This window comes from Theropithecus gelada, chromosome 8, assembly GCF_003255815.1.
Source record: "Theropithecus gelada isolate Dixy chromosome 8, Tgel_1.0, whole genome shotgun sequence".
Taxonomy (NCBI): Eukaryota; Metazoa; Chordata; class Mammalia; order Primates; family Cercopithecidae; genus Theropithecus; species Theropithecus gelada.
In genome coordinates this window covers 41,252,007-41,278,831 of record NC_037676.1, presented here as the reverse complement: position 1 = coordinate 41,278,831, position 26,825 = coordinate 41,252,007, and the positions used below count along the sequence as shown (strand labels likewise).

The 26,825-nt window shown below is 49.2% G+C and overlaps 1 protein-coding gene across 4 annotated transcripts in view; it reads right to left on the bottom strand.

Annotated features, from left to right (window-relative positions):
* Positions 1 to 26,825, bottom strand: part of IKBKB (inhibitor of nuclear factor kappa B kinase subunit beta) — a 57,953-nt gene that overhangs the window by 28,075 nt on the left and 3,053 nt on the right. For 3 of the 4 annotated variants that reach the window (XR_003120783.1, XM_025393899.1, XM_025393900.1), the window contains 3 exons: positions 14,933 to 15,027; positions 13,515 to 13,632; positions 10,259 to 10,328 (listed from right to left, as the gene is read on the bottom strand). Coding sequence is in view for 3 of the 4 variants with exons in the window: in XM_025393899.1 (XP_025249684.1) it covers positions 10,259 to 10,328; positions 13,515 to 13,632; positions 14,933 to 15,027 (283 nt within the window). In the remaining variant the exon portion in view is untranslated. The remainder of the gene's footprint in view (positions 1 to 10,258; positions 10,329 to 13,514; positions 13,633 to 14,932; positions 15,028 to 26,825) is intronic. The other variant, XM_025393901.1, reaches the window with a different exon arrangement.

Sequence of the window (26,825 nt, the reverse complement as noted above, 5' to 3'; positions counted from 1 at the left end):
ACTTTGGGAGGCCAAGGCGAGCGAATCACCTGAGGTCAGGCGTTCAAGACTAGCTTGGCCAACATGGTGAGACCCTGTATCTGATAAAAATACAAAAAAAATTAGCTGGGTGGGGTGGCGGGCCCCTGTAATCCCAGCTACTCGGGAGGCTGAGGCAAGAGAATTGCTTGAACCCAGGAGGCAGAGGTTGCAGTGAGCCGAGATAATGGCCACTGCACTCCAGCCTGGGTGACAGAGTAAGACTCCATCTAAAAAAAAAAGAAAGAAAAATGGGCAAAGAACGTCAAGTGGTGAGAACGCACAGAAAAAGAGATATAAATGGTGACAATTATATGAAAAGTTGCTTCACTTCACTGGTAGCCCAAGGATACTTACTGCATATCTTGAATGAAATAATTAGAAACAAACAGAAAGTCATTAGGAAATGGTAGAACAAATTATGGTAGTGCCACATTAGAACAGGCAACTCTTGGGTTTGTATTTTCTGACTCAGAGGGATAGTTAATGGTATGATCTGTTTCTTGTTTAAAACTTAAAAAGTCAAAACCACTAACACTGAGAGGTTTAACGATGAGCCGCTATGCCGCCGCTGCCACCACCATTCTCCCTCTCTCTGTCTCTCTGTGTCTAAGGGCAAACCGGGGAGGGGAAGACCCCTGAGGCCCGGGCAGCGATCCTGTCCGCTGTCATGGGCGTGGGCCTCTGTGCAGGGCAGCGGAAAAGCCTTCCACAGAAACTGAATGAGCAAACACGCTCTGCACACGCTCTAAGCTGAACATTTCCTGAAAACATATTGAAGAGTCAAACTGAGAGCTGAACAACTGACTTCCACCTTATTAACGGAGTTCCAGCTCAGAACATCAAGCTATATATGGTGAGTATCTCTTATCCAAAATGCTTAGGATTTTTCGGTTTTTCGTTGTTTATTTTTGTTTTTTTTGTTTTTTTGATTTTGGAATACTGGCATATTCCTAATGAACCCAAGCTTAAACACAAAATTCATTTGTTTCATATATACCTTATATGAAACAACTGAATTTTTATAAATGATTTTATAGTCTGATGGTAATTTTATACAACAGTTTTAATAATTTTGTGCATGGAACAAAGTTTGTGTTAAGTACTTAAGTGTGGAACTTTCCACTTTTGGCATCATGTCAGTGTTCAAAAACCTTCAGATTTTACAGCCCTTTAGATTTTGGACTTTGGGATTAGGGATGCTCAATCTGTGGTGCCAGATCCCTTCTTACATCTGCTCTTTTAAGTCCAGCCTTCGACCATGTAGTTCCAACATTTCATACTGTTCCTTATTTTTCATTTCCTTCCTAAGTGACAGAGTAGATTAGCTTAGGTCCAATTAATGTCCAGATGAGGTGAAAGACTCGCTGCTTTCCATGGGCCTAAAAAATTCTATTTCATCTTGTTCTCAATTGTGTTAATGTTTAAAGATCAATGCTTCTCATCAGCACTTCTATTTTTGTTTTACTAGTTTTTATTTACAGTCAAAGCAAAGCATAATGAAGTAAATGAAGTATAAAAAATAGCTGCAGTAACACAGCCTTGAGACGGGGATGGCACTGCTGTTGAATATGAACTACTGGCTGGCAGAGAGCAAAGCCATGTGATAACTCAAAGTGTCTGTTAACTGATAGGTTCACAAAAGACCTGTGTTGGTATATGTCAGGCTGCTGAAGTGTATCAGGATGTAATACATAAAAGTGTAGGTTTGTTTTTTCCAAAGCAGAATGTATGGAAGTTAAGATATTGTAATTTGTGCAAGTACACAAGCCCAGACTAAGACAAGGCCCCCACAGCTGGAGGCATAACATCTCAGGGCAAAACCCAGGGCAGAAGCAGGTGAGATGTCCCCAGGACCCCCCAGTGTAAAGGAGAAGCATTCAGATCAGACCGAAGGCACCACTCTCTATGCCACACGGATTAGAGTTGTCACCAGACCTTCAGTGAGGAGGGGCAGGAGGTTGGTAACTGAATACTCTGACTACTATTAATATCTGTCTATTTTTATGCTTAAACAACTGTACAAAACAAACTTTATTCCTCATTTCGGGGTTGTCATCTATTCTCAAATACCTCTGTCAACTTAATAAAGTCCAGATTTAAAGAGTCCAACAGGTATTGATACACAAAGTTTCTGGTACTGAAATGTAAAAATTCTGATAGGCAAGTCCTCTTAAATGTACCCTGCAGAGAATAAACTTTCAAAACGCTCAGTTCAGTATCACTGTGCTACATTTTACAAAACAGTACTTCAGAGCTGAAGTGAAATGAATCAAAATTGTCTCAAGCCCAGAGAATCTAACTTTGTTTAAATTCAATGGAAAATGAGATATTGAGATAAAGAAAAACACTGTTGTATCTGGAAGTCTATTAAAAATCTAAATGCCTGGCAATAGCAATAAGACATGTTTATAAAAATTGAAAGCCACACCACAAAGCATAAAAGTGTACCAGGTTATTTCTCATGTTCCCATTACAGAGAAGAGCTGTGAGAAGCACCACACTGCAAACTGTTAAGCTGTTCACAACTACATAGTGAGGCCGGGCATGGTGGCTCACGCCTGTAATCCCAGCACTTTTGGAGGTCGAGGTAGGAGGATCCCTTGAGGCCAAGAGTTTGAGACCAGCCTGGACAATATAGCAAGACCCTGTCTCTACAAAAAATTTTTTTAATTAGCTAGGCATGGTGGTGCCCACCTTCATCCCAGCTACGTGGGAGGCTGAGGTGAGAGGGTCAGTCACTGGAGCCCAGGAGTTCAAGGCTGCAGTGAAACATGATCATGCCACTGCCCTCCAGCCTGGACAACAGAGCAATACCCTACCTCTAGAAAAATCCAAAAACTAAAATAAACGACACAGTACAGTGTATGCAGGAAAAACACAAAAAGTAAGATAAATGACACAGCGCATTTCCACAGAGCGGGTCCACGTGGCAGACTTGCCATAGGAAGATAACAGCCTCCCTCTCTCGCCCTTTCAGGAGCCGTGCCCCAGTGGTCACCCCAGCCTTTCCCTGGCTCATGAGGAAGGCACAAACACACAACTGAAGAACATGACAATCCTGTGGGTCTTATTGATGAATCACAGCTCCAAATAACAGCCCTATGTACTTTTTTCAGATGACAAACCACAAACTGGGGAACAGATAAGGGCAGTTAGACCTCCAAGGAAAAAGCAGTTTTATAAGAGTGGGTCCATGAATCTCTATTTATCACAAGTTTAGAGGGATGACTAAGTTCCCTTCAGAACATTTTTGTTAGAGCTACATTCCATAGAGAACAGGTGGAAAGATAAATGGTCCAAAAGGCTGAGATAGAGGTTAGAAGGGTCACTGGCTGGTAATCCAAGTCACCACTGAGTAAGAACGGCAACAGTATGTCCGTTCCCTCGGTAAAACCCCTGCCTGGGTCCTACTGTGCCAGCCACTTCAATGTCACTGGGCTTCCCAAACAAAACAGACTGGAAGGCCAGCTGTGGACACAGGGAGAGAGACTGAGTCTGGCTAATTAGGGTACTTGGCTAAAATAGCCTTTGATTAATCAGTGAGGCAGCAAGGCAGTAATGCTGGGTGCCGAGGAGAAAGTGTGACAACTTCACTAATTCATTCAACAAGGCTCTATTGAGTGTCCACAATCTGCACACAATGGGAAATGTTGTCACTGAATCAAAGCCTTTTCCTAACTTCCTGCACATTCTGGACAACTGGGTCCCCAAACCCAGAGGTCAGCCCTCACTGCCAAGGCACAGATAGAAATCACAGAGCAGTAATGGCAATGCCAAGTGTCAAAGGAGCAAATGAGGTGACACCAGCAGAAGGACCCACAGGAGAATCCCCGTGGCCCCAGGCCAGGCAACCCCCCCAGAGGGGCAGGTCTGCAGCTGTGCGCAAAGGACGGGCAGGTTCAGGGTCTCTGTGAGGTGCGAGAACAGCTTCCACAAGGGGCAACGCGTGCGAGGCCAGCAAGGGGCTGACAGGTGGGTTTGGAATCACACACAGAGGCTGGCGAGTGGGTTCTGTGGGTCACGTGCAGAGGTTGGCAGGTGGGTTCCGAGGATCATGCCTAGAAGCTGGCGGGTGGGTTCTGTGGGTCACACACAGAGGCTGGCAGGTGGGTTCCGCGGGTCATACACAGAGGTTGGCAGGTGGGTTCCGAGGGTCACACCGGAGGCTGGCAGGTGGGTTCCGAGGGTCACACCCGGAGGCTGGCAGGTGGGTTCCAAGGGTCACACACAGGTTGATGGGTGGGTCCTGTGGGTCATGCCCAGGGCTGGCTGCCATGGGTGGGAGAAAGGCACAGTGAAGGCGCTGGGAGTGCCCTTCCAAGACAGAAGGGTAGGTTAGCACACAGGGTTAAGGAGGCCAGGGAGGAGGTCGCTGCAGGGATTTGCTCTGATATTGAATCAGTGGAAGCAGCGGTCTGCAGCCTCCGTAATGCAAGGCTATGAGCAGGAGCGGGGGCTGACTCTGAGGGACCAGGTTCGACATGGACACTCGGTCCTGGGCAGCAGGCAGAAGATGGCACCGTGACACAAGAGACAGGGTGGCAGGAGGGACCTGGCTGAAGAAGACGACCAGGGCTTCTACTGGAAGTGACTTTGGAAGAAAGACCCAGCGGACGTGGATATGACTTTAGGATGAGTTCAGGGTTGAATTCCAGATTCTGGGAACAATATGGTGAGAAACAGGCCACGAGAACAGCCAGGCAAACAGAAAGTCGAGGAGCAGCAGCCAGCTGGCGCAGGGGCAGGGAGGGAAGGATGGACAGGCCAACGCAGGGGCAGGCAGTGGAGATGAGACACAGAGCCTGTGGGAAGCAGTTAGGCCACCAGCTAGGAGATGTCAGAGATGTCCCGGGGTCACCATTCCGAAAGCCAGATTCCTGGACAGTGAAATGGAGTTGTTAGAGGGAGATGGGACCGTAGAGAGCACTCAGAGGTCCAAACCCCTCATCCTAAAGCAGGGGACGCTGTGGCCACGACATTCCGTGCCTCACCCAAGGCTCTAGAGCTGTAAAGTGGAGGAGCCATGACTGAGGGCTGGCTGTCTTCTCTCTCACTGTTACTGTATTTATTAACCTGGTTACTTATGCTTTCCAAAAAGCTTTCTGTGCAAATGATCTGTGGTCAGGTCATCATCTTTTGTTATAATCCACACCTCAGTCAGACGGATGCGTTCAACAGAACCAGTCAGAAGATCCACAGTGCTAGACAGTGCACCTGATGTGCAGTTCCTGGAATGGAGTTGTCTTCCCCAAAGCCAAGTGTTTTCTCTGAAACCCTCTGCTCTTTAACACTGAAGTCCTGGACACCTGCTAGGAGCAGCTCCAGCAGGAACAGAGGTGGGGCTCAGAGAAGGAAGCAGGGACAGCAACAGAGGGGTGGGTTCCCGAAGGCTTGGGGCACAGGATGGTGTTACCACAGCAGACTGGCCACCTGCAGAATCCAGGAAGGCTGATTCCAATCTAAGATCTGGTAAGGCCCAGGCGGGCCCAGCAGAGTCACACCCCACCAGGCAGGAGAGAGTGCTGCAGCCTGCCCCATAATCTCGAGTGCTCAGAATTTGGCGCCTCTGTTACCAAAAGAAAACACACGCCAATGTTTTCCAAAGGATAATGAGCAAGACTGTCTAAATAGAGTCCACGCACATATAACTTCCTTGAGCTATTTTAGGGTCACATTATGTGGCAGTCCACATCATTTCCAGCTGCTCCACCTAGGTCCCGGGTCTCCTATCAGCATGGAGTGATGGTCTGGCGGAAGAGTCCTGGCCAGGACGCAGGGGGCTCACCTCTGTGCCCACCAGGCAGCTGCTCAGTTCCTTTTTTTTTTTTTTTTTTTTTTTGGAGACAGAGTCTCGCTCTTGCTGTCCAGGCTGGAGTATAATGGCGCGATCCCAGCTCACTGCAACCTCTGCCTCCCGAGTTCAAGTGATTCTCCTGCCTCAGTCTCCTGAGTAGCTAGAACTACAGGCACACACCACCACACCCAGCTAATTTTTGTATTTTTAGTAGAGATGGGGTTTCACCATGTTGGCCAGGCTGGTCTCAAACTCTTGACCTCAGGTTATCCACCTGCCTCGGCCTCCCACAGTACTGGGATTCTAGGCATGAGCCACCCTGCCATCTGCTCATTTCTCACAGGCACTCTGCAGCATCTTCTTGGGCAATTTGAAATTCAGTGGAAAAATCCTATCCATGTCTATTATCTTGACACTGTTCTGAGCAGGTGTCTCTGGGAGGTTAGCGGCACAGAAGAGAGTGGGGGCCAACAGTTTAATCCAGAAGAGTAGGAAATGAATCCGGACCCAGGGGTCAAGGGTGTGGCTCTGCCACTTATCTTAAGTCAATCTGGCAGAGAACAGCACTGGCAACTCCAACAAAGGAAATGTGGGGCCAGCACTTGGAACAAACTGGAACAAAATATGCTCAGGAAATGCTCCAAAATACAAAAGAGCTATGTTAGATGAACTCTGGCTCAGTCACCAGATCCTTGCAAAAAGAAATTTAATGGATTTGGTACACAAATCAGAAACAGGGATAAAAGTAAAATACGAGCTCATCAGCAGCCTCAACCACAAAACCGGGGCTGCACTGCACCCAAAATGTGGTGGAGACGGGAACGGGTCTGAGGAAGGCCGGCCTCTTCCAGGATGGGAGTCTCAGAAGGCACCCACCCATGTGGTTTTCTGGATCTAGCCTCAGATCATGCCCTAAAGAAGGCACTGAGGGTTTCCAAAATGGGGAGGCCAAAAATCAAAATCCAGAGCAGGAAGGAAATGAGCAAGGAACTAACACTTGCTGACTGCATATTCTGCAGAAACAGAGCACTGTGCTAGAAGCTTTATTTATATCACCTCATTTTATTCCACAACAATTCTAACAAGGTAAGTAACACTCCCATTTTACCACTAATAAAAGGGTGTAAGTAACGTGCCCACAGTCACACTGCTAATACGCAGAGGAGCTAGTATTGGACCTGGAGCTGTTCATGATGTGTGGACATCTGATTTAAATAATAATAATAATAAAATAAACTAGGTCCTTACTTATTTTAATTTCCTTTAGGATTTATTTCATTCATTTGACAATTTTTTTTTTTTTTTGAGATGGAGCTTCACTCTTATTGCCCAGGCTGGAGTGCAATGGAGCCATCTTGGCTCACTGCAACCCCCGCCTCCCAGGTTCAAGTGATTCTCCTGCCTCAGCCCCCAACAAGTGGCTGGCATTACAGGCATGCACCACCACACCTGGCTAATTTAGTTTTTGTTTTTGTTTTTCGTACTTTTAGTAGAGACAGGGTTTCACCATGTTGGCCAGGCTGGCCTCAAACTCCTGACCTCATGATCCGCCCACCTCGGCCTCCCAAAGTGCTGGGATTACAGGTGTGAGCCACCGCATCCAGCCTAATTTAGTATTTTTAGTAGAGACGGGGTTTCTCCATGTTGGTCAGGCTCGTCTCAAACTCCTGACCTCAGGCGATCAGCCTGCTTCCACCTCCCAAAGTGCTGGGATTACAGGCATGAGCCACCGCACCCAGCCCTCATTTGATAAGTATTTATAGAGAAGCTGATATACTGCTATTCTAGATGCTGGAGATATAGCAGTGACTGAAGTTTGTGCCCTTAAGAAGTTTAACTGTAGTGTACTAGTTAGTACTTCAAAGTCGAGTTATTTCCAACTCAGGGTCACAGAGAAGACAGAGAATCAGCAATGTACAGAATTTAATATTCACCTACCTATCTATCTGTAAGAGACCTGTAGCACACAAGCACTTAAGAACCCACCTGTTTTCATTATTCTAATTTATGTGTAACTTAAATACATAGACACACACAATTTGAATACAATAATATAAAAGCTACCACACAAGTCAATGGTAACTGAATTCAAACTGGACTCAGACTAAAAGAATACGTAACCAGAGAGGTTCTGTGAATATCAGCAGCAAAGCACCTGCAGAATAAACAACCATGTGAGGAAGCTGAGAGTTATGTGCACTTGTGCCAATATATATATATATTTTTTCCAAGACGGAGTCTCACTCTGTCACCAGACTGGAGTACAATGGCTCGATCTCGGCTTACTGCAACCTCTCTGCCTCCTGGGTTCAAGCAATTCTCTGCCTCAGCCTCCCAAGTAGCTGGAATTACAAGCGCCCGTCACCACGCCCAGCTAATTTTTGTGTTTTTAGTAGAGATGGGGTTTCACCATCTTGGTCAGACTGGTCTTGAACTCCTGACCTTGTGATCCACCCGCCTCAGCCCCCCCAAAGTGTTGCAGGCATGAGCCACCGCGCCCTGCACTTGTGCCAATAATTTAAAGACTTTTGGCCAGGCATGGTGGCTCATGCCTGTAATCCCAGCACTTTGGGAGGCTGAGATGGGTGGATCACTTGAGGTCAAGGGTTCGAGACCATCCTGGCCAACATGGTGAAACCCCGTCTCTACTAAAAATACAACAGTTAGCCAGGTGTGGTGGCACGCACCTGTAATCCCAGCTACTCAGGAGGCTCGCGGAGGAGAATCACTTGGATCTGGGAGGCAGAGGTTGCAGTGAGCCAAGGTCGCCTACTGCACTCCAGCCTGGGCAACAGAGTGACCCACCGTCTCAAAAAAAAAAAAAAAGGACTTTCGTAATAACTACTTGCTAAAGTCATCAATAGCCTAAGGAGTGAAAGAAAAATATCTAAGAGAAAAACATCAAAAAAAAATAATAATAATAACTTGACAAAGCTCTAACCAAAGAGAAACAAAATAAAAGTCACCCATGAAAAGCAAGAGAATATTCTCCAACCTGCTAACCTGCCTTCAACCCAGTTCGACAGAGAACAAATGAAGAATCTGGCCACTGATGTAAAAAACACAATCGAGTAAGCCTCCAAGCAAAACATGGATGGGTGAGCCTTGGGTCAGGCAGTCAAGAAAACAAGTGAAATTTCTAACTGATGGATTATACTCTAGGAAGACAAACAAGATTCATGCAGGCCATGCACAGGGGGTCCCTTGGGCCAGCACTGGGTGCTCACTTGAGTCAAATAAAACTGGTGTAATGTCAACTTATCCTCCATGTGAAATCCACCCAAAGGGACGAAGACATAGCACAGAGCAAGATGGGAATTTTCTATGTCAGACTATTTGGATCTTAACCTTAAATATGTCATTGCTTGACTTTTCCCCTTCCTTTTCTTCTTGCTTCTCCTCTGTCAAAAGCAGCAGTCAGGAAGAGACCAGATCCACACTAGCAAGACAAAGTGTTGGACCATCAACACTTCCAGGCCCTGGCTTAGAGAACACAGCTTTACAAATGAGGGAGAATGTTAACATCTGGTGAACTGAGGGGAATGGTATGTGAGTTTCGCTGTAATACTCTTTTAACTTTTCTATATTTTTGACAATTTTCAAAAAAAAACTTGAGCAAAGAAAAAGAAAAAATATATACAGCTTTGAAAGGTTGAGGTAGGGGAGGGATGAAAATGGCATCATTCTCCAAATCTGGGGGCAAAGAGTCAAAGATAAATTATCGATAACTCTAAACCTTAGACCCCAACTATCAACTTGCACCAACAACCTTGGAGATTATTTAAAAAAAAAAAAAGCCCTGAGCAAGTCCCTCTCCCTTGTGACATCTGTCTCCCCAGGCTGGGGCCCGGTGCTGACCTTCAGCACCCAGCCCTCAGGCCCCTACTGAGTGGGCGCCAGGGTCTAGGAGGCTCCATTGGCCTCTGCAGGCTGAGGCCACTCTTCTCAATGAATGGCCAGCTTGGCCTTCTCAGAGGGTGCCGCAGATGCCCTCATTTGGGGATGCCAACAGTACCCAAGGGATTAAACAAGGACAGTTTTTCCTACGCCTCTCATTGGCAAAGAACTGCCAACGTGGGAGCGGAAAAATTCACTGCCAAGGGACAAAACTCATTCGAATGACAACCTATTCCAGTGCCAGCCATTCCAGGAAAGGAGGGAGGGGAGCTTCATAATGGGAAAGGAAATCTGTTATTCCCTACACATCATAATTCACCTGATGAGTTAATCAGGAAGGAAGGGAAACCTATTTGAGTTCAGCGTCTGTCTGGCTGACTCCTTTTTGACCTCCCTACTCTACCACGGTCCCCCCTCCCCTGGCTCCCATTACCCCTCCACAGAGACCAAAGGATTGAAGTGTCTGCCTGCAGTGCTCCGCAGGGACTCATGGGGCACCACACTCTCCCTGAAGGACATGGCCTGACTTCCAGGGCTGGGATTTACCAATGTCACTCAGCAAGGTGAGGATGGCACCTTCCCGCAGACCACAGCAATTCTCAAACTGGTTCAGGTACTGTCAAGAAAGTGAGAAGCGGCATCAGAGCTGGTGGTCACAAACCACCGGAAACCCACACGTGTCTCTTACCAGCCCATGTGATGGAAGTGCTGACCCTGGGCCCTAGTCTTTAGGGGACCTGCTTTTGAGGAAGCTAGGGCAGCAGGACTAGCAGGGATTGGCCGGAGGAGGAGGAGGAAGAAGAGGAGGACGAAGCAGTCCTGACCACCCCAGGGCTCTCACATCCTCACAGCAAGGGGCCCCTGGGGCGAGGAAAGTTCGATTCTCACTGGCTGCTGCAGTTCTGAGCAAGGCAGGACAAAGTCTAAGCACAGGAAATAGGAATTATCTGTGCCTGAGGGTCCTAGAGACAGGCCAGGCTGGGAGGGCATCACTGGAAACCACCCTCCGACCACCATCCTGCCATCTCCTAGCCATGTAGGTGACGGTAACAGTAGGGAATGGTTACTGAGCACTGACTACGTGCCAGGGGCTGGAAGAGCTCTGCACGGATTAGCTTGGCAAAGCCTTCCCTGCGTGACCTCATTTAATACTAACCACCACCACTGAGTAAGTACGGGGTGGAATCCCCATGTTGGAGGAGGAAACTGAGGTTACACGGTTGAATACTTGTCAGCTCGCACAGCTGTGAAAGGGCAGTGCTGGAATGCGGTGCCAGGTCAATCTGAAACTCAAGCCCAGGCCCTTAATCCCCTGCCTTCCTGGCCCCCTCGACTGTCAAGAGGCTCCGTGTGCTGCTGGGAGCTGGCCTCCGAAGAAGGCAGAGAGAGGAGCTTCCCAGCTGAGCCTCACCGTCAGGAACTCACATCATGTTCATAAACCCTCAAGAGTCTGTTCACGTACCTAGCATGTATACTTTTAACATCGACTCTTACATGTCCCCATGTGCTGGCCAAGCCTGCCTCTCCTTGCCCACGGATGTATTATAGATTTGAACTTTTTAGAGGGAACAAAGGAAACAACAGACAACAAGACAGTGGGCAACAGTGTCCTCCCCTAACCCCACTGGGTGACAGCAAGGATAGGGGTTCCTTAGGATGCGAGTCCTTCCTGCCTCCCCCTCAATCATCCTGCAACCCACGCCAGGTCAGTCATGTTAAACTTTTCATCTCTTCTTCCCTGGCTCATTGGCTCTTTGCCACCTAAAAGACCAAATCTAAAAGCCTCTGCCTCACTTCAGAGCCCTCTGTAATCTGGCCACATCCCACCTACTTCCAGGCTGCCCTCTGGGAAGTCTCCACTTGACTGCAACATGGCTTTATCTCTACACAGCTGCAGTCAGTAATGGGTGACTGTCAAAGGTTAGAAAAACAAGGAAAATATCAAAGTGCTGTCAAGTTCCCCCATCTCTCACTGTGGGTCATGCCAAGGGCTGTGTTCATATCCTGCTGTGAGTGCCACTCCCAGGACATGCCTATCTCCAGGGACAGCCACTCTGGCAGGCCAAGCCCACGGAAAGTTTCCTTTTATTTTATTTATCTGTCTATTTCTTCTGAGACAGGATTATCTTTTTTCTTGAGACTGAGTCTTGCTTTGTCGCCTAGGCTGGCATGCAGTGGCGCAATCATAGCTCCCTGTAGCCTCAACCTCCCAGGCTCAAGCCATCCTCCCAGTCCAGACTCCAAAATAGTGGGGACTACAAGCGCACACTACCACACCCGGCTAATTTTTCATTTTTTATTTTTTGAGGAGATAGGGCCTTGGTATGTCGCCCAGGCTGGTCTCAAACTCCTGGCCTCAAGCTATCCTCCTGTCTCAGCTTCCCAAAGTGGAAAGCTTTTGTTTTTTTTTCAAGAGGCACAAGGGCCTGGAGGAACAGTAAGAGTAGCACCTGAAGTGTGTCTGGGAATAGCCACTGAAAGGGAGTAAACGCCTGGGCTCCCACCCTCACTATTGTGACCCTTCCAAAGTAAAGAGGTGCACTCACAGAGTAACCGACCTCCTTTTCAATTAAAATAAAAACTTTTTTGGCTGGGCGCAGTGGCTCACACCTGTAATCCCAGCACTTTGGGAGGCTGAGGTGGGTGATCATTTGAGGTCAGGAGTTCGAGACCAGCCTGGCTGGTATGGCGAAACCCTGCCTCTACCAAAAATACAAAAGTTAGCTGGGCATGGGGGCGGGCACCTATAATCCCAGCTACTTGGGAGGCTGAGGCAGGAGAATCGCTTGGACCCAGGAGGCGGAGGCTGCAGTGAGTCGAGATCACGCCACTGCACTCCAGCCTGGGCAATAGAGCGAGACTCTGTCTCAAAAAAAAAAAAAATATTTTGTTCAGAGCTTCCAGTTATCATGTTATATGGCCTTATTCAGTCTTAGAGATGGAGAGGTGGCCTGCGGCTAGGTCTGTGTGGACTGGGACCCAGGCTCTGTTGCTACAGCTGTGTGAGGCCCAACCTCTCTGGGCTGTGATATCCACCCGTGATGTGGGAACCTTACCTGTGCACTCATGTGTGAGCTGTTGGAAATCGAATGAGGTAACATGTACTAGCAGGCTATGTGGTACTATCACAGGGAACAACGGGGAAGAGGGCGCCCAACTGCCCCTGAGACCAGAAGGGGCTGCCATCCACCCACCAGAAGTGAACACTCTAGGGAAGAGGAGGTGGTGTGGTGAGAAGGCGGAGAGCAGAGCCCCACAGATGAGTCCAGGTGGGTCAGGTGGGTTGGGTGGGTCGGATGGGTTGGGGCAGGTCTGCAGTCCTGGCCCAGCTCTCTGATCATGAATCCCACTCCCTGTCTTCTATGCTCCCTGCCCCCATGTGTGGTGCTGTCCCATCTCTGGAATAAGATCCCTCCTAATAAGGAGAGCAGTGGCGCTGGCACCAAAGGCCTAACGTGGCCCTAACACGCCCAGGGAGGAAGCATTTGTTTTGGAACTTGCCCAGTCCTTCCCCACACCCAAACCTGTGATGAGTTTTCCTTGTCATTGGAATAATCCCAGCAGAGTGTGCAGCACGCCCTTCCCCCTTCCCTGGTGTTCTCGGAAGTGCCTCTGACTTACACACACACCAGCCCCAGGTGGGCAGGGAACAGAGGATCTGAGAGGCAAAGCAGCCCTGCTGGAGTTGCTGGGGGTCCCCAAGCTTCCTGATGATGACAGAAGTGAAAGGTCTTCCCATCCCCCTTCCTGGTGTCCCACCTGCCCAGACAGGCTGTATGCCTGGCAGCCGCGGGAGCCTCACCTTCCGGAGATCTCCTCCTTGGCAATACTCCATGGCCAGCAGGGGCAAGTCATTGGGTGCCAAGTTCTGCATCCCCTCAGGGACATCTCGGGCAGCCACCACATTGGGGTGTGTCAGCCTAGGAAGGAGGAAAACCAATGAGAGCAGAGCCAGACTCCTGCCCAGACCCATCCCTATCACCCCCATCAGGTCTCAGCAACAAAGGCCCAGGATAACCCAGGGCTTCGAAACAGAGGAAGACAGAGCCCAGGATGGGTGGCCAACTGCAATGCCCCGGTCAGTGGCGTGCACCCAGCCCCACCCACAGCACCAGAACTCAGACCCTGAGGGCACACTCCGTGTAACTTCCATTTTCTGTGTGTGCTACATCCCAAGTCCTCATCGTGCTGCCAAATTGCTCCTTTGAAGACCTTCCAATCTCATGCCCTCCACATGGGGGGGATGTGTCACACATGCAAGCAGGCAAACAAGGTGGTGCCTGCTCTTTTTGTTCTCGTATTTTTTTTCTTTTCTCTGTTTATTTTTCGGCAGGTTGATTCACCCACACACATCACCCCAAGGTGGACACACAGAGAGGGATCTGAGAAGGAACTCATGTAACCAGATAGAACCATGATGTAACCAAATGGCACTTCCTCTTTTTAAGAGGCTGGCAGAGGAGCCCCTGCTTGGTATCCTCCTCGCTGGCTCTTTCGGAGCCCACCTCACTAGCTAGGGGGTCAGCAGCCACCGGGCAGATGGACGGCCCAGTCTCCACACTAGAGGAATAAATGTCAGCGGCAGCATGACAGCAGAGAACGGTCATGTACCACTTTGGAACTGGAAATACAGGAGGAAAGAAGGCTTTTTTTTTGCTGACAAAGGAAAAGTCACTGTGGTAACTGTGTTAACTTATTTAATATAATGAAACTGATGAAAAGTCCCCGACAAGGCCCAGTGTGGACTTTAGCTGCTCTTCCTCTGGCATCTTTAGAAGCAGCAGAGTCACCGTGGAGATTGTCGGGCTGGCACCCTGATGGAGGGGCAGAGATTTAAGACTCTCCTCTTTTTTTTTTTTTTTTTTTAAATTAGACGGAGTCTCGCTCTGTCGCCCAGGCTGGAGTGCAGTGGCGCGATCCTGGCTCACTGCAAGCTCCGCCTCCCGGGTTCACATCATTCTCCTGCCTCCGCCACCCAAGTAGCTGAGACTACAGGCGCCCACTACCAAGCCTGGCTAATTTTTGGTATTTTTAGTAGAGATGGGGTTTCATTGTGTTAGCCAGGATGGTCTCAATCTCCTTACCTCGTGATCCACCTGCCTCAGCCTCCCAAAGTGCTGGGATTACAGGCGTGAGCCACCGTGCCCAGCAAGACTCTCCTTTCTAGACACACCGGGGGCTGCTGCTCCAGCTTTCCCTTGGGGTGCGCAAGGCCCTCACCTTCTCATGATCTGGATCTCCAGGCACCACCGCTCTCGATTCCGGGGGCTGAGCTCCTGCCGGCACTGCTTGATGGCAATCTGCTCACCTGTTTCCTACAGAAACAGCACAGTGGGGACCAGCAGAGCGAGCTGCAGGCCAAATCCCACCCTGTCTGCTGCATGGGAGGGATCTCCAGCCCTCAGGTGTCACCTGCAATCACCTCCTGGTGCTCCGAGGTCACATGTACACACCGATCGACAGCCACGTAGCACCTGCCCTTCGGGCTGTCTCCTTACCACCCCACCTCTCACCCAACCACTCCAGCCTCATTTCTTTTTCTTTTGAGATAGAGCCTTGCTCTGTCGCCCAGGCTGAAGTGCACTGGCACAATCTCAGCTCACTGCAACCTCCACCTCCCGTGTTCAAATAATTCTTGTGCCTCAGCCTCCTGAGTAGCTGGGATTACAGGCATGCGCAACCATGCCTGGCAAATTTTTGTATTTTTAGTAGACACGGGTTTCATCATGTTGGTGAGGCTGGTCTTGAACTCCTGACCTCAAGTGATCTGCCTGCCTTGCCCTCTCAATGTGCTGGGATTACAGACGTGAGCCACCACACCCAGCCTCTCCCACCTCATTTCTATCCATCCAGAGACTACAGAGGCTTCAAGGCCCTGCTCCATTCCAAGCCCTGCCATGAAACCTCTGCTGACCATTCCTGCCCAGAGAGGTTTCTCTGTCCGAACCCTGGCTGCTGCTGTATTAGGCTGACCCATGGGACACTGCTAATTGACCACATTGACCTACAAAAATAGCACCTGCACGTGGTTCAGCCTAATAGTGAACACCACGTTAAGTGTCTTCATTGTTTCATGTGAGTTTTGTCCTTTCAGAACACAAGCATAATGTAGCATAATATAGCAGATGAAACACTGGCTAGTTCAAATTCTAACTGTGCCATTTACTAGCTATGTGACTTTGGGTAAACCACTTGGTCTGACTCAGTTTCTTCTGTAAAATGGGAATACTGACACCCATATTTCAAGGCTTGAAAACAAGCCTCTAGCAGGTATTGGTAACCCCGCAGAGCAGGGAACCCAGGTCATCCGAGTACTCCTGTTTAAAATCCTGCAGAGATTGGCTCCCACCTGCATTTCCAGCCGCTCTCCCACGACACTGCAGCCAGATGGCACCACCCACCCTGGCGCTTGGCCCTGCTCCTCTACACTTGCCAGCACAGGTGCATGGGCACCACAGTCTGCCCAACTCAAGAGGGTCTCACCCTCCACTATACTCCTGTAACAGCTAATTCCTTCAGTGCACATGCCAAAGAGTTACTTTCTGCAGAGTAATGGGCTGTTTTCTCTTCTCTTTGTCAAATTATAGACTTGTCCATCTTCATGGGCTTTAACTTCTACCCAGGTAACCAGCAGCATCCTCAACAGTGGCTCCTGCACCTGGCGAATCATGAACTGAGCCACTGGCTCCTGGCGGCCTCCCCTCTTCTCCCTGGTGCATGAGTGGGGACGCCGGAGACAGGCAGGCCCTGAGGCTGTGGCACAAGCAGCAGGGAGAGCGGCTCTGGCCTCAGGCACTCCAGCTGCCACAAGGGAGTCACCACTGCACCACTGTCACCTCTTTTGGCCATGGGGGGTCTCCAGGACAACTGCGGGGCAGCAGCTGCCCCAGGCAGCAGCTCCCAGAGCCCCAGCCTGAGAGCCGATCCTGCCACCGCTAAACAAGCTGACCTGCACCAACATCCTGCACCTCCTGTGTACCTACAGCACAAAACTCCCAACCCACACACACACCTGGGCAAGAGCCGTGCCTGCAGTGTGGCACAGGGTACCCAACAGTAGGAGAAGATTTCAGAACTGTACCAGACTCTACTGTGGCTCACTTGAAGGATGTCCTAGAGGCCCTGTTAGGCCAATTTCTGTTTTCTCAGTTTATGAAGATACAAATTTGATGGCTCTGTACCCCAGGTGGGACTGATGGTTATGAAAGGACAAGTTTGGCCCTTTTTGTATCTTGCCCTTTCGCCTTCACCCTGCCTTGATCTTGGACTTCCTAGCCTCTAGGACTATAAGAAATAAAATTGTTATAAATTATGCATTCTCAGTTACTCTGTGATAGCAGCACTGAGACACTGCTACAGACACTTGCCTCCAGTTAGGCGGAGTTTGCAGAGGAGCTTAGACGTGGGGAACACAGGGTTCCACAAACAGAGACTGATGGCCCCGCTGCAGTGTGAGGTGCCGTTGCCAAGAGCATCTATCCACCTCCATCCACCCTGCAACATTTCCATGGACAGTATTCCAAGCAATGGTTTAGCCAAAGAGACTGTAACTCATGGTTCGCTACCTCAGAATGACTGAGACTAAACCAAGATACCAAAAAATCTGCAGCAACTTAACTTCAATACACAGAAGAGTGCACTTGTTGTCTATTGCTGCCGTAACAAATTACCACAAACTTGGTGGCTTAAAATAATACACCTTATTTCCTTGCAGTTCTATCTGCTGAAGCCTGACGTGCGTCTGCCAGAGCTAGGATGTTGGTGAGGCTGTGCTCCATCTAGAGGCTCTAGGGGAGAGTCTGTTTCCCTGCTTTTCCCTCTGCATCTTCTAGAAGCGCCACTTTCTTCAGCTCGTGGCCCCTTAGCCTATCCTGGCGTCAGCCATGGCCCGCCATTTTCCTCACATGCATCAGCTGACACTGGCTCTGCTACCTCCCTCTCCCACGTTTAAGAACCCTTGAGATTACACTGGGACCCCCAGGGAAGCCAGGTCAATCTCCCCATCTCAGGTCAGCTGATTAGGAAACCTAATTTCATCTGTAACCTTAATTTCCTTTTGCCATGCTGCCCCACCCAGTCATAGGTTCAGAGATGAGGATGCAGATTTCTTGGTGGGGTTGGGGGGAATTATTCTACCTACCACAAATGAAACAGGACAGATAATCAGATTTAAAAAGTAGATTAGATGACTCAGTTTATTAAGTGATTTTAGGTCATCTGTCTAGCTACAAATTGGATAATTGCAGTCTTTTGCCCAACACAAACACTGGACCTGATACACAGCTGTCACTTGGCCCAACCCAGAATCAGGAGGAGATTTTGATACTGAAGGCTTGAAACTGGTCTTAAATATCCAAATGCAAACTAAAAAGACTGAACTCAGCAATGTGAACACTGAACAAGTCTTTAAATATCTGGGCATAGAGACCAAAACTAACTTTCTACTCACAGACAGCTCAGCTTCGCCCTAGAGTTGAGGTGAAATCCTAACTTCCTGGGCCTAGGAAGGTCTGCTGTAGATACAGACACACTTAAACTTTTCCTAACACAGTGGCCTTCATCTGCCTCTAGGAAGTATTCTGAAATATTCCCAGTTTTTCCATGAGTAATGTTTCATTTGAAACAGAAATGCAAACAGAATTACTTTGTTATTAAAAACATGCCTGCTCTAGAAAGCGAAATTCAATTAAAACAGCACAGAAGCAGGCTACGAACACCGGTTCTGAAACCCCAGGGAGTTTGTTCTTCACTAGCAGTGGAATTCGAACAGATGTAAAGTAAGAAGGTTGGCTTACTTTATTTTTCCTAGAATCTACTGAGTCTTAGCTTAGTTCTGTGGAAACCCAGACTAGGCCTGAGCCATGTCAGTACCCAACTTCTGGTACGTGAACTCCTCGTGAAGGACAAAACTCAAAACTGCTTTGTGGCCGGGCGTGGTGGCTCATGCCTATAATCCCAGCACTTTGGGAGACCAAGGCAGGTAGATCACTAGAGCCCAGGGGTTTGAGACCAGCCTGGGCAACATGGCAAGACTCTGTCTCTACTAAAAATATTTTTAAAAACTAGCCAGGCATAGTCATAGATGCCTGTAGTTCTAGCTACCTGGGAGGCCGAGGTGGGAGAATCTCCTGAGCCTGGGAAGTCAAGTCTGGACAATACAGTGAGACCTGCATTGAGCTGTGATCGCGCTGCTGCACTTCAGCCTGGGCTACTGGAGTGACACGCTGTCTTGAAAAATAAACACACACAAAACAACAACAGAAAACTGGTCTATATTTTGAGAAAAGGGAGAAAGTTTCCCCTGTATGTCCAGATTGAATGTAGTGATTATGAAGGTCCTCAGAGTTTGCAATTCCTTGCCTTTGATGCATGAAAACATAAAACTTGTGTATAAGCATGTGTGTCATAAGGTGTAAAAAAGGCAGAGGGGAAGCACATCCTCAGACTAAAAGGTGCCTGGCAGATGCGAGCTGAAGACCAGTCACGGGAGAAACAAAAGGGGCTGGCCCAGCTTCCTGAAGTTCACCTCTTTCAATGACTCAGGGGAAACTCACAGAGGCAAAGAGCTACGTTTAGACCCTTAGCACAGAAAGCCCAGTGTCCCGTTATCATGGCAAGCATCCAACCAGGCCACTGTGGACACGGGGACAATTAGTAATAACCTCCTCCTCCTTCTCAGACCCCACCTCCTGAGATGAGTGCTTCAGAAAGGAGGCACAAGGCTGGGGGCAGAGAGACTGGGCAGGAGGACCCAGAGCTGGAAGCCAACAGGTCCAGCATCCAGCTGCAGTTTCACCTGACTCAGCAGGTAGTCGACTGAACACACCCTGGGCCCCAGCATCGCCTGCTCTATGCTATGAGGGCCATAACTTCTTCACCCTACTCCCTATAGTGCAGACCCCCACTGGGCACAGTGGCCTCCCGCCTCACCCATGGGAGCTAGGCGCTCGGGCTCCGGAGACAAGTAGGTCCAGGTGTAACTCCCTCCCCCACCGCATGGTAAAGGTGCATTAGGAGCCCATGTATAAGCCCTGGGTCCTTATCCATAAGATGGGGATGGGTCCATCCACTCCAGGGATGTCAGCTAAAATGACACACAGCATCCGAACACAGGGAGCCGGGAATAAACGACCACAGCCTCACTTTCTTTTCTGGCCCCGTGGAGATGCTGCTCTGCCCACTTGAGTCGACCTCTGTTTTCCTGCGAGGCCCTCGAAAGTCTACCTCCTTTCCAGATCCTGCTAAAGCTCCATTCACCCCAAGAAGCCTCCCTTCCCCAGCATTCAGGAGAGATCATGCAGACAGTGAACCCAGCTTGGCTGCCATATGATGCCCTGGAGAAACAGCAGCCATTGTTATCCATGCAGTTCGGTGCTTGGATTTAGACTCACTTACTGCGTTCCTGAATGCTCCCTGGATCGCTGTGATCAGAGAGTAAGCACACGAAGGGCAGGGCCCCTTTTTTCCTGGTATCCCCGACAGAGCTTGGGCCCAGGCTCTATAAATCCCTAGAGAAGTGACTGAATGGAGCAGAGGCTTTAAGGCTTCCAAGCACAGAGATAAGCTGGGGTGAGCTTTGTCTTGTCCCCTGAAGGGGCGAGTTCAGGTCCGTGCTGCTTCATAGAAGGGATTGTTAACACTCTGCCTTCTAACATCCAGTGCACACACTGCCTCTTCCACCCCAACAAGCATTCCACAGGGCTCCAGGCAGCACTTCCTGGCCCTCCTCACAGCCAAGTGCACACAGAACATGACGATATCGCAAGGTACTCTGGGTCGCTTCCAGAAGGCAGCTGACCTACCTCCTGCCCAGCCATATTGGGGACCCAGCAATGAGGGGATCAATATTGGGGAATCCCCATCATCCATGCGAAAAGTGGGGACCCACAGCCAAGATGCTGACAGAGCCAGGATCTGAACCCAGGTCTGTGTGACTGAGTCTCGTGTTCCCACCCCTACTCCCAAACCATGTTGCCACGTGGGGGCCCTTGGTTACCTCCTCCTCCTCCTCCTTTGTATTTCACAGAGGTCTCACTGAAAATGTCAGCCTGTCTAAACCGTACTGGGAAGCGGTTTGTGCTGACCCTGAGCTGGAGGTCTTAGCGAGTTCCAACACAGTGTGGAATGGTGAGGCCCACGCATGGCAGGAGAACCACAAGAACAGGGGAAGCAGGTTGGTGGGGCTCGCTTAACTGCCCTCCCTCCCTGGGAAACACTCAATGTGGGGTTCTTTGTCTAACAAGGGAGACTTATAAGTGTTTTGTTCTCCAAAGAAGCATTTTTCAACCAAGCGCAGTGGCTCATGCCTGAAATCCCAGCACTTTGGGAGGCCAAGGCAGGAGGACTGCTTGAGCCCAGGAGTTCAAGACCAGCCTGGGCAACATAGAACGACCTCATCTCTACAAAAAAAAAAAAAAAAAAAATTAGCCAGGCATGGGGTCTCATGCCTGTAGTCCCAGCTACTCAGGAGGCCGAAGTGGGAGGACTCCTTGACCCTAGGAGTTCAAGGCTGCAGTGAGCCCTGATCGAGCCACTGCACTCCAGTCTGGGTGACAGAGGGAGACCCTGTCTCAAAAAACAAACAACAAAAAACCAGTAAAGAAGTGTTTTCCCCTTCCTGCTTCAAAGAGGTTCAGACTGTAGGGAACAAGGAGAGCCTAAGGAACACCGAGGCCCCACCCCGAGTCCCCACCACGGAGAGGCCACAGGCACAATGGAAAAACATGAGGTTGGGTTCCGAACAGACGCAGGTTCCAATCCTAGCCTCTTTGCTTGCGAGCTCAGCCTCTGTGGGTGAGTCACAGAGACTGTGCTTCAGTCTCCTCAACTACAAAATGGGAACAAAGACAACAGTACTTCCTTTTAGAGATGTGAGGGCTGGAGAGAAAGCACATAAATACGTAGTTTGATGCTGGCGCATAGTAGGTTCTCAGTAAATGATACTTCTGATTATCAGGCCACTTCTCTGACTGAGGATACCCATGCTTAGGGGCTTTTTCATGTAATTTCTATCGTGATAACTAAAACATTCCCTCTTCTGCAGACAAGATACAGTGCATGGAGTGTCAGGAAAGTGCACACTTGTTATGTGGAGTAAAACCATGAGAGTTAAGGAACCAACACTACCATAGCCCAGCTGCTTCTTTTAAGAGGCTGTGAACAGAGGGGTCCGCAACAGAGAACACAAACGCTCATCTTCTGAACTTGGACAATGACCAAAGACCTCTCCTTAGCACCCAAAGCAGCCCTAGAGATTTCCCAAACTTAGGGAGAACCCATGGGGAAGGAAGGTAGAGAGCTTCCTGGCCTGGGCCGCTCACGGGTAGGCATCCACTGAGGACCTGCAGGCACTCCACTCCTTCTGCTCCCTTCCACCTCTACTCCACCACTAAGCCCTGTTGATTCCACCCCTTAAATATACTTCACTCTCTCTCTCTTTTTTTTTTTTCTTAGACAGAGTTTCGCTCTTGTTGCCCAGGCTGGAGTGCAGTAGCACGATCTCGGCTCACTGCAACCTCCGCCCCCTGGATTCAAGCAATTCTCCTGCCTCAGCCTCCTGAGTAGCTGGTATTACAGGCATCCGCCACCACACCTGGCTAATTTTGTATTTTTAGTAGAGACAGGGTTTCTCTACGTTGGTCAGGCTGGTCTCGAACTCCCAACCTCAGGTGATCTGCCTGCCTCTGCTCCCAAAGTGCTGGGATTACAGGCGTAAGCCACCGCACCAGGTCTAAATATCGTTTAAGTCTGCCCACCCCTCTCCATCTCTCACCTGGACGACTCCAAAACATTCAGACCTGGTCTGCCTGCATCACTGGGACGGTGCCAGTGACACCGTAGTAGCAGCCACCGAAAGCTAGTTGTTAACTATTCAGGAATCTGGCCGGAGCGGGCTGTTAAACTGCTGGTGGCTTGAAGTCAGCCCTGGTGGGAGTAGCTACCCCATAAGAACTGCTGCGCACTATGGATCAGGGCATTTCTTCCCAGAGCTGATTTTTTCCTAGCACGCCGCCCACTGCTTGGGCCCTCCCAATCTGTTCCCATGGGCACAGCACCTCCCTCTAACGTCGTTCCACAGCTCCTCCATAAAAACAAAACCCCTTCAGCTGAAACTGCCCAAAAAACGCCACAGGGTCTGACTTACACAGTCCACCCTCAGCCACCCAGGCACTTGTACCCCATCCTCCCTTTGGGCCACACTGGCCTTCGGTCCTGCCCACTTGCCACACCTGCCCTCCACAGGGGCCCTCAGGAGCCTCTCCCTTGGCCTGGAACTCTCCTCCCACCTTCTCTGCCAAGCTGACTTCTACTAGGACCTCAGTTCAACTGCCACTTCCTTGGGGAACCTCCTCTGACACTGACTGATCCCACCCGAACGAAAGGTCTCAGTGCACTGGGTCCTTCTCCCAACTTGCACTTTATAATACTTAGGAGCTTACATTTATAATTAGTTGACTAATGGCTCTTTCCCTTCTCCAAAGGTCCGCTTTAATCACCACTGTACACATAATAAACATTAGATAAATATTTGTGGACTGGCAGAGTGGATGATTTGGGGCACCTAGCACATATACAACGTCAGGCACTTGCTAAGGGAGAACTGAAGGAACTCCAAGGCCAGACCCAACCCTGGCTGACCAGGAATGCAGGGTCCTGACGACACTTACTCTCGTCAGACAGGAAGGGCGGCACAGGAGCCGGCCTGGAGAAACTCACCGGGAGAACCAGTTCCCACGGAACAAAGTCATCCCAAACAGGTTTGTGGAGGAGGTAGCCTAGAGTTCATTCTGGAGGAACGTGGAGGAGAGGGAGGCCTGTTCGACGAGAGGGCTCAGCACCCGAACCAGGGGCAGCCAAGGGGAGGAATGACAGAGAGGCAGGTGCAAATAGACTGCATGGGGTTCAGCCAGCAGGAGGAGGAAGCTGGCTTTTGGCTTTTTAAAAGTACATAACAGGCCAGGCGCCTGTTAGTGGCTCATGCCTGTAATCCCAACACTTTGGGAGGCCAACATGGACAGATCACTTGAGGTCAAGAGTTTGAGAACAGCATGGCCAACATGGTGAAACCCTGTCTCTACTAAAAATACAAAAACTAGGCTGGGCACAGTGGCTCATGCCTGTAATTCCAGCACTTTGGGAGGCCGAGGTGGGTGGATTGCCTGAGGTTGGGAGTTCAAGACCAGCCTGGACAGCATGGTGAAACCCCGTGTCTACTAAAAATATAAAAACTAGCCGGGTGTGGTGGCAGGTGCCTGTAATCCCAACTACTTGGGAAGCTGAAGCAGGAAAATCGCTTGAACCCGGGAGGCGGAGGTTGCAGTGAGCCGACATCGCGCCAACGCACTCCAGCCTGGGCAACAGTTTGTGACTCCGTCACACACACAAAAAAGAAAAATTAGCTGGGTGTAGCCAGGTGTGGTGGCTTATGCCTGTAATCCTAGCACTTTGGGAGGCCGAGGTGGGCAGATCGCAAGGTCACGAGATCGAGACCATCCTGGCTAACACGGTGAAACCCCATCTCTACCAAAAATACATAAAAAATTAGCCAGGCATGGTGGCAGGTGCCTATAGTCCCAGCTACTCGGGAGGCTGAGGCAGGAGAATGGCATGATCCCGGGAGACGGAGCTTGCAGTGAGCCAAGATCACACTACTACACTCCAGCCTGGGTGATAGAGCAAGACTCCGTCTCAAAAAAAAAAAAAAAATTTAGCTGGGCATGATGGCGCTGCCTGTAATCCCAGCTACTCAGGAGGCTGAGGCAGGAGAATCGCTTGAACCCAGGAGATGGAGGCTGCAGTGACCCGAGATCACACCTGTCTCAGCTGAGCGTGAGACTGTCTCAAAAAAAAAAAAAAAAAAAAAAAAGAAAACATGGGAAGTGCTTCAGGGTCTGGGAAAAGATTTTATGGATAAGCACAGTTAACAGAGGCAAAAGTAGACAAATGAGATTACATCAAACTAAAAAGCTTCTGCACAGCAAAAGAAAAAACAGAGTAAACCTATGGAACCTGTGGAGACAACCTATGAAATAGGAGAAATTGTTTGCAAACTATCCATCCAACAAGGGATTAATATCAAGAATATGCAAGGAACTCAAACAACTCAACAGCAAAATAATAAATCATCCAATTTTTAAAATGGGCAAATGATTTGAAGAGGAATTTCTCAAAGACTTACAGATGGTCAACAAGTGTATGATAAAATGTTCAATATCACTAATCATCAGACAAATGCAAATCAAAACCACAATGAGATGTCATCTCACCACAGTTAAAATGGCTATTATCAGAAAGACAAAAAAGAACAAATGAAGGCAAGGATGTGGAGAAAGGGAAACTCTATACACTATTGGTGGGAATGTAAATTAGCACAGCCATTATGGAAAATAGTATGGCGGTTCCTTGAAAAACTACAAATAAGGCTAGCGCAGTGGCTCACGCCTTAGTTTCAACAGGTTGAGAGGCTGAGGCAGGCAGATCACCTGAGGTCAGGAGTTCGAGACTAGCCTGGCCAAAATGGCAAAACCCTGTCTCTACTAAAAACATAAAAATTAGCCGGGTGTGGTGGCACACACCTGTAATCCCAGCTACTTGGAGGCTGAAGCAGGAGAACTGCTTGAACCCAGGAGGCGGAGGTTGCAGTGAGCCGAGATCATGTCACTGCACTCCAGCCTGGGTGACAGAGCCTGAGACCAGCCTCCGTCTCAAAAAAAAAAGAAAAACTATAAATAGAATTACCATATGATCCAGCAATCCCACTAGTGGGTATCTATCCAAAGGAAAGGAAATCAGTTTATCAAAGAGATATTGGCACCCTCATGTTTACTGCAGCACTATTCACAATGGCCAAAATATGAAATCAACCTAAATGTCAACCTAATGTCCATCAATGAACAAATGAATAAAGAAAATGTGGTACACAGACACAATGGACTCTCTTATTCAGCCATAAAAAAGAACGAAGTCCTGTCATCTGTGGCAACATGGATGAGCCTGGAGGGCATTACATTAAGGGAATTAAGCCAGGCCCAGAGAGGTAAATACCGCATGTTCTCACTCATCTGTGGGAGCTAATAAAAAACAGATCTCAGTTGGTTAAAATCAGTAGGCTGACACCTGGGATTACCAGCACTTTGAGAGGCTGAGGTGGGAGGATCACTTGTGTCCAGGAATTCGAGACCGGCCTGGGCAACAGAGACCTCCTATCTACAAAAAACCAAAAAATCAGCCAGGCATGGTGACACATACCTGCAGTCCCAGCTACTCAGGAGGTTGAGGCAGAAGGATCATTTGAGCCCAGGAGGTTAAGGCTGCAGTGACCCATGATGGCACCACTGCTCTCAGCCTGGATGACAGATTGAGACCCTATCTCCAAAGAAATTAAAAATTAAAAAAAAAAAAAAAAAGGCCAGGCATGGTGGCTCATGCCTGTAATCCTAGCATTTTGGGAGGCCGAGGCAGGCAGATCGCCTGAAGTTAGGAGTTCGAGACCAGCCTGGCCAACATGGTGAAACCCTATCTCTACTAAAAACACAAAAATTAGCCAGGTGTGGTGGTGCACGGCTGTAATCACAGCTACTTGGGAGGCTGAGACTGGAGAATCACTTGAACCCAGGATACGCTGGTTGCAGTGAGCTGAGATTGTGCCACTGCACTTCAGCTTAGGCAACAGAGCGAGACTCCATCTCAAAAAAAAAAAAAAAACTGATCTCAGCCAGCCTCGGTGGTTCACACCTGTAATCCCAATACTTTGGGAGGCTGAGGCGGGGGGGGGATCACCTAAGTTCAGGAGTTCAAGACCAGCCTGGCCAACATGGTGAAACCCCATCTCTACTAAAAATACAAAAATTAGCCAGGTGTGGTGGCAGGCACCTGTAATCTCAGCTACTCGGGAGTCTGAGGCAGGAGAATTGCTTGAATCTGGGAGGCAGAGGTTGCAGTGAGCCAAGATAGCGCCATTGCACTCCAGCCTGGATGACAAGAGCAAAACTCCATCTCAAAAACACAACAACAACAACAAAAAACTGATCTCACAGAAGTAGAAAGTAGAACAGTGGTCACCAGAGGCAGGAAAGGGTGAGGGTGTGGGGGCTGGGGTGTGGAGGGGAATAGG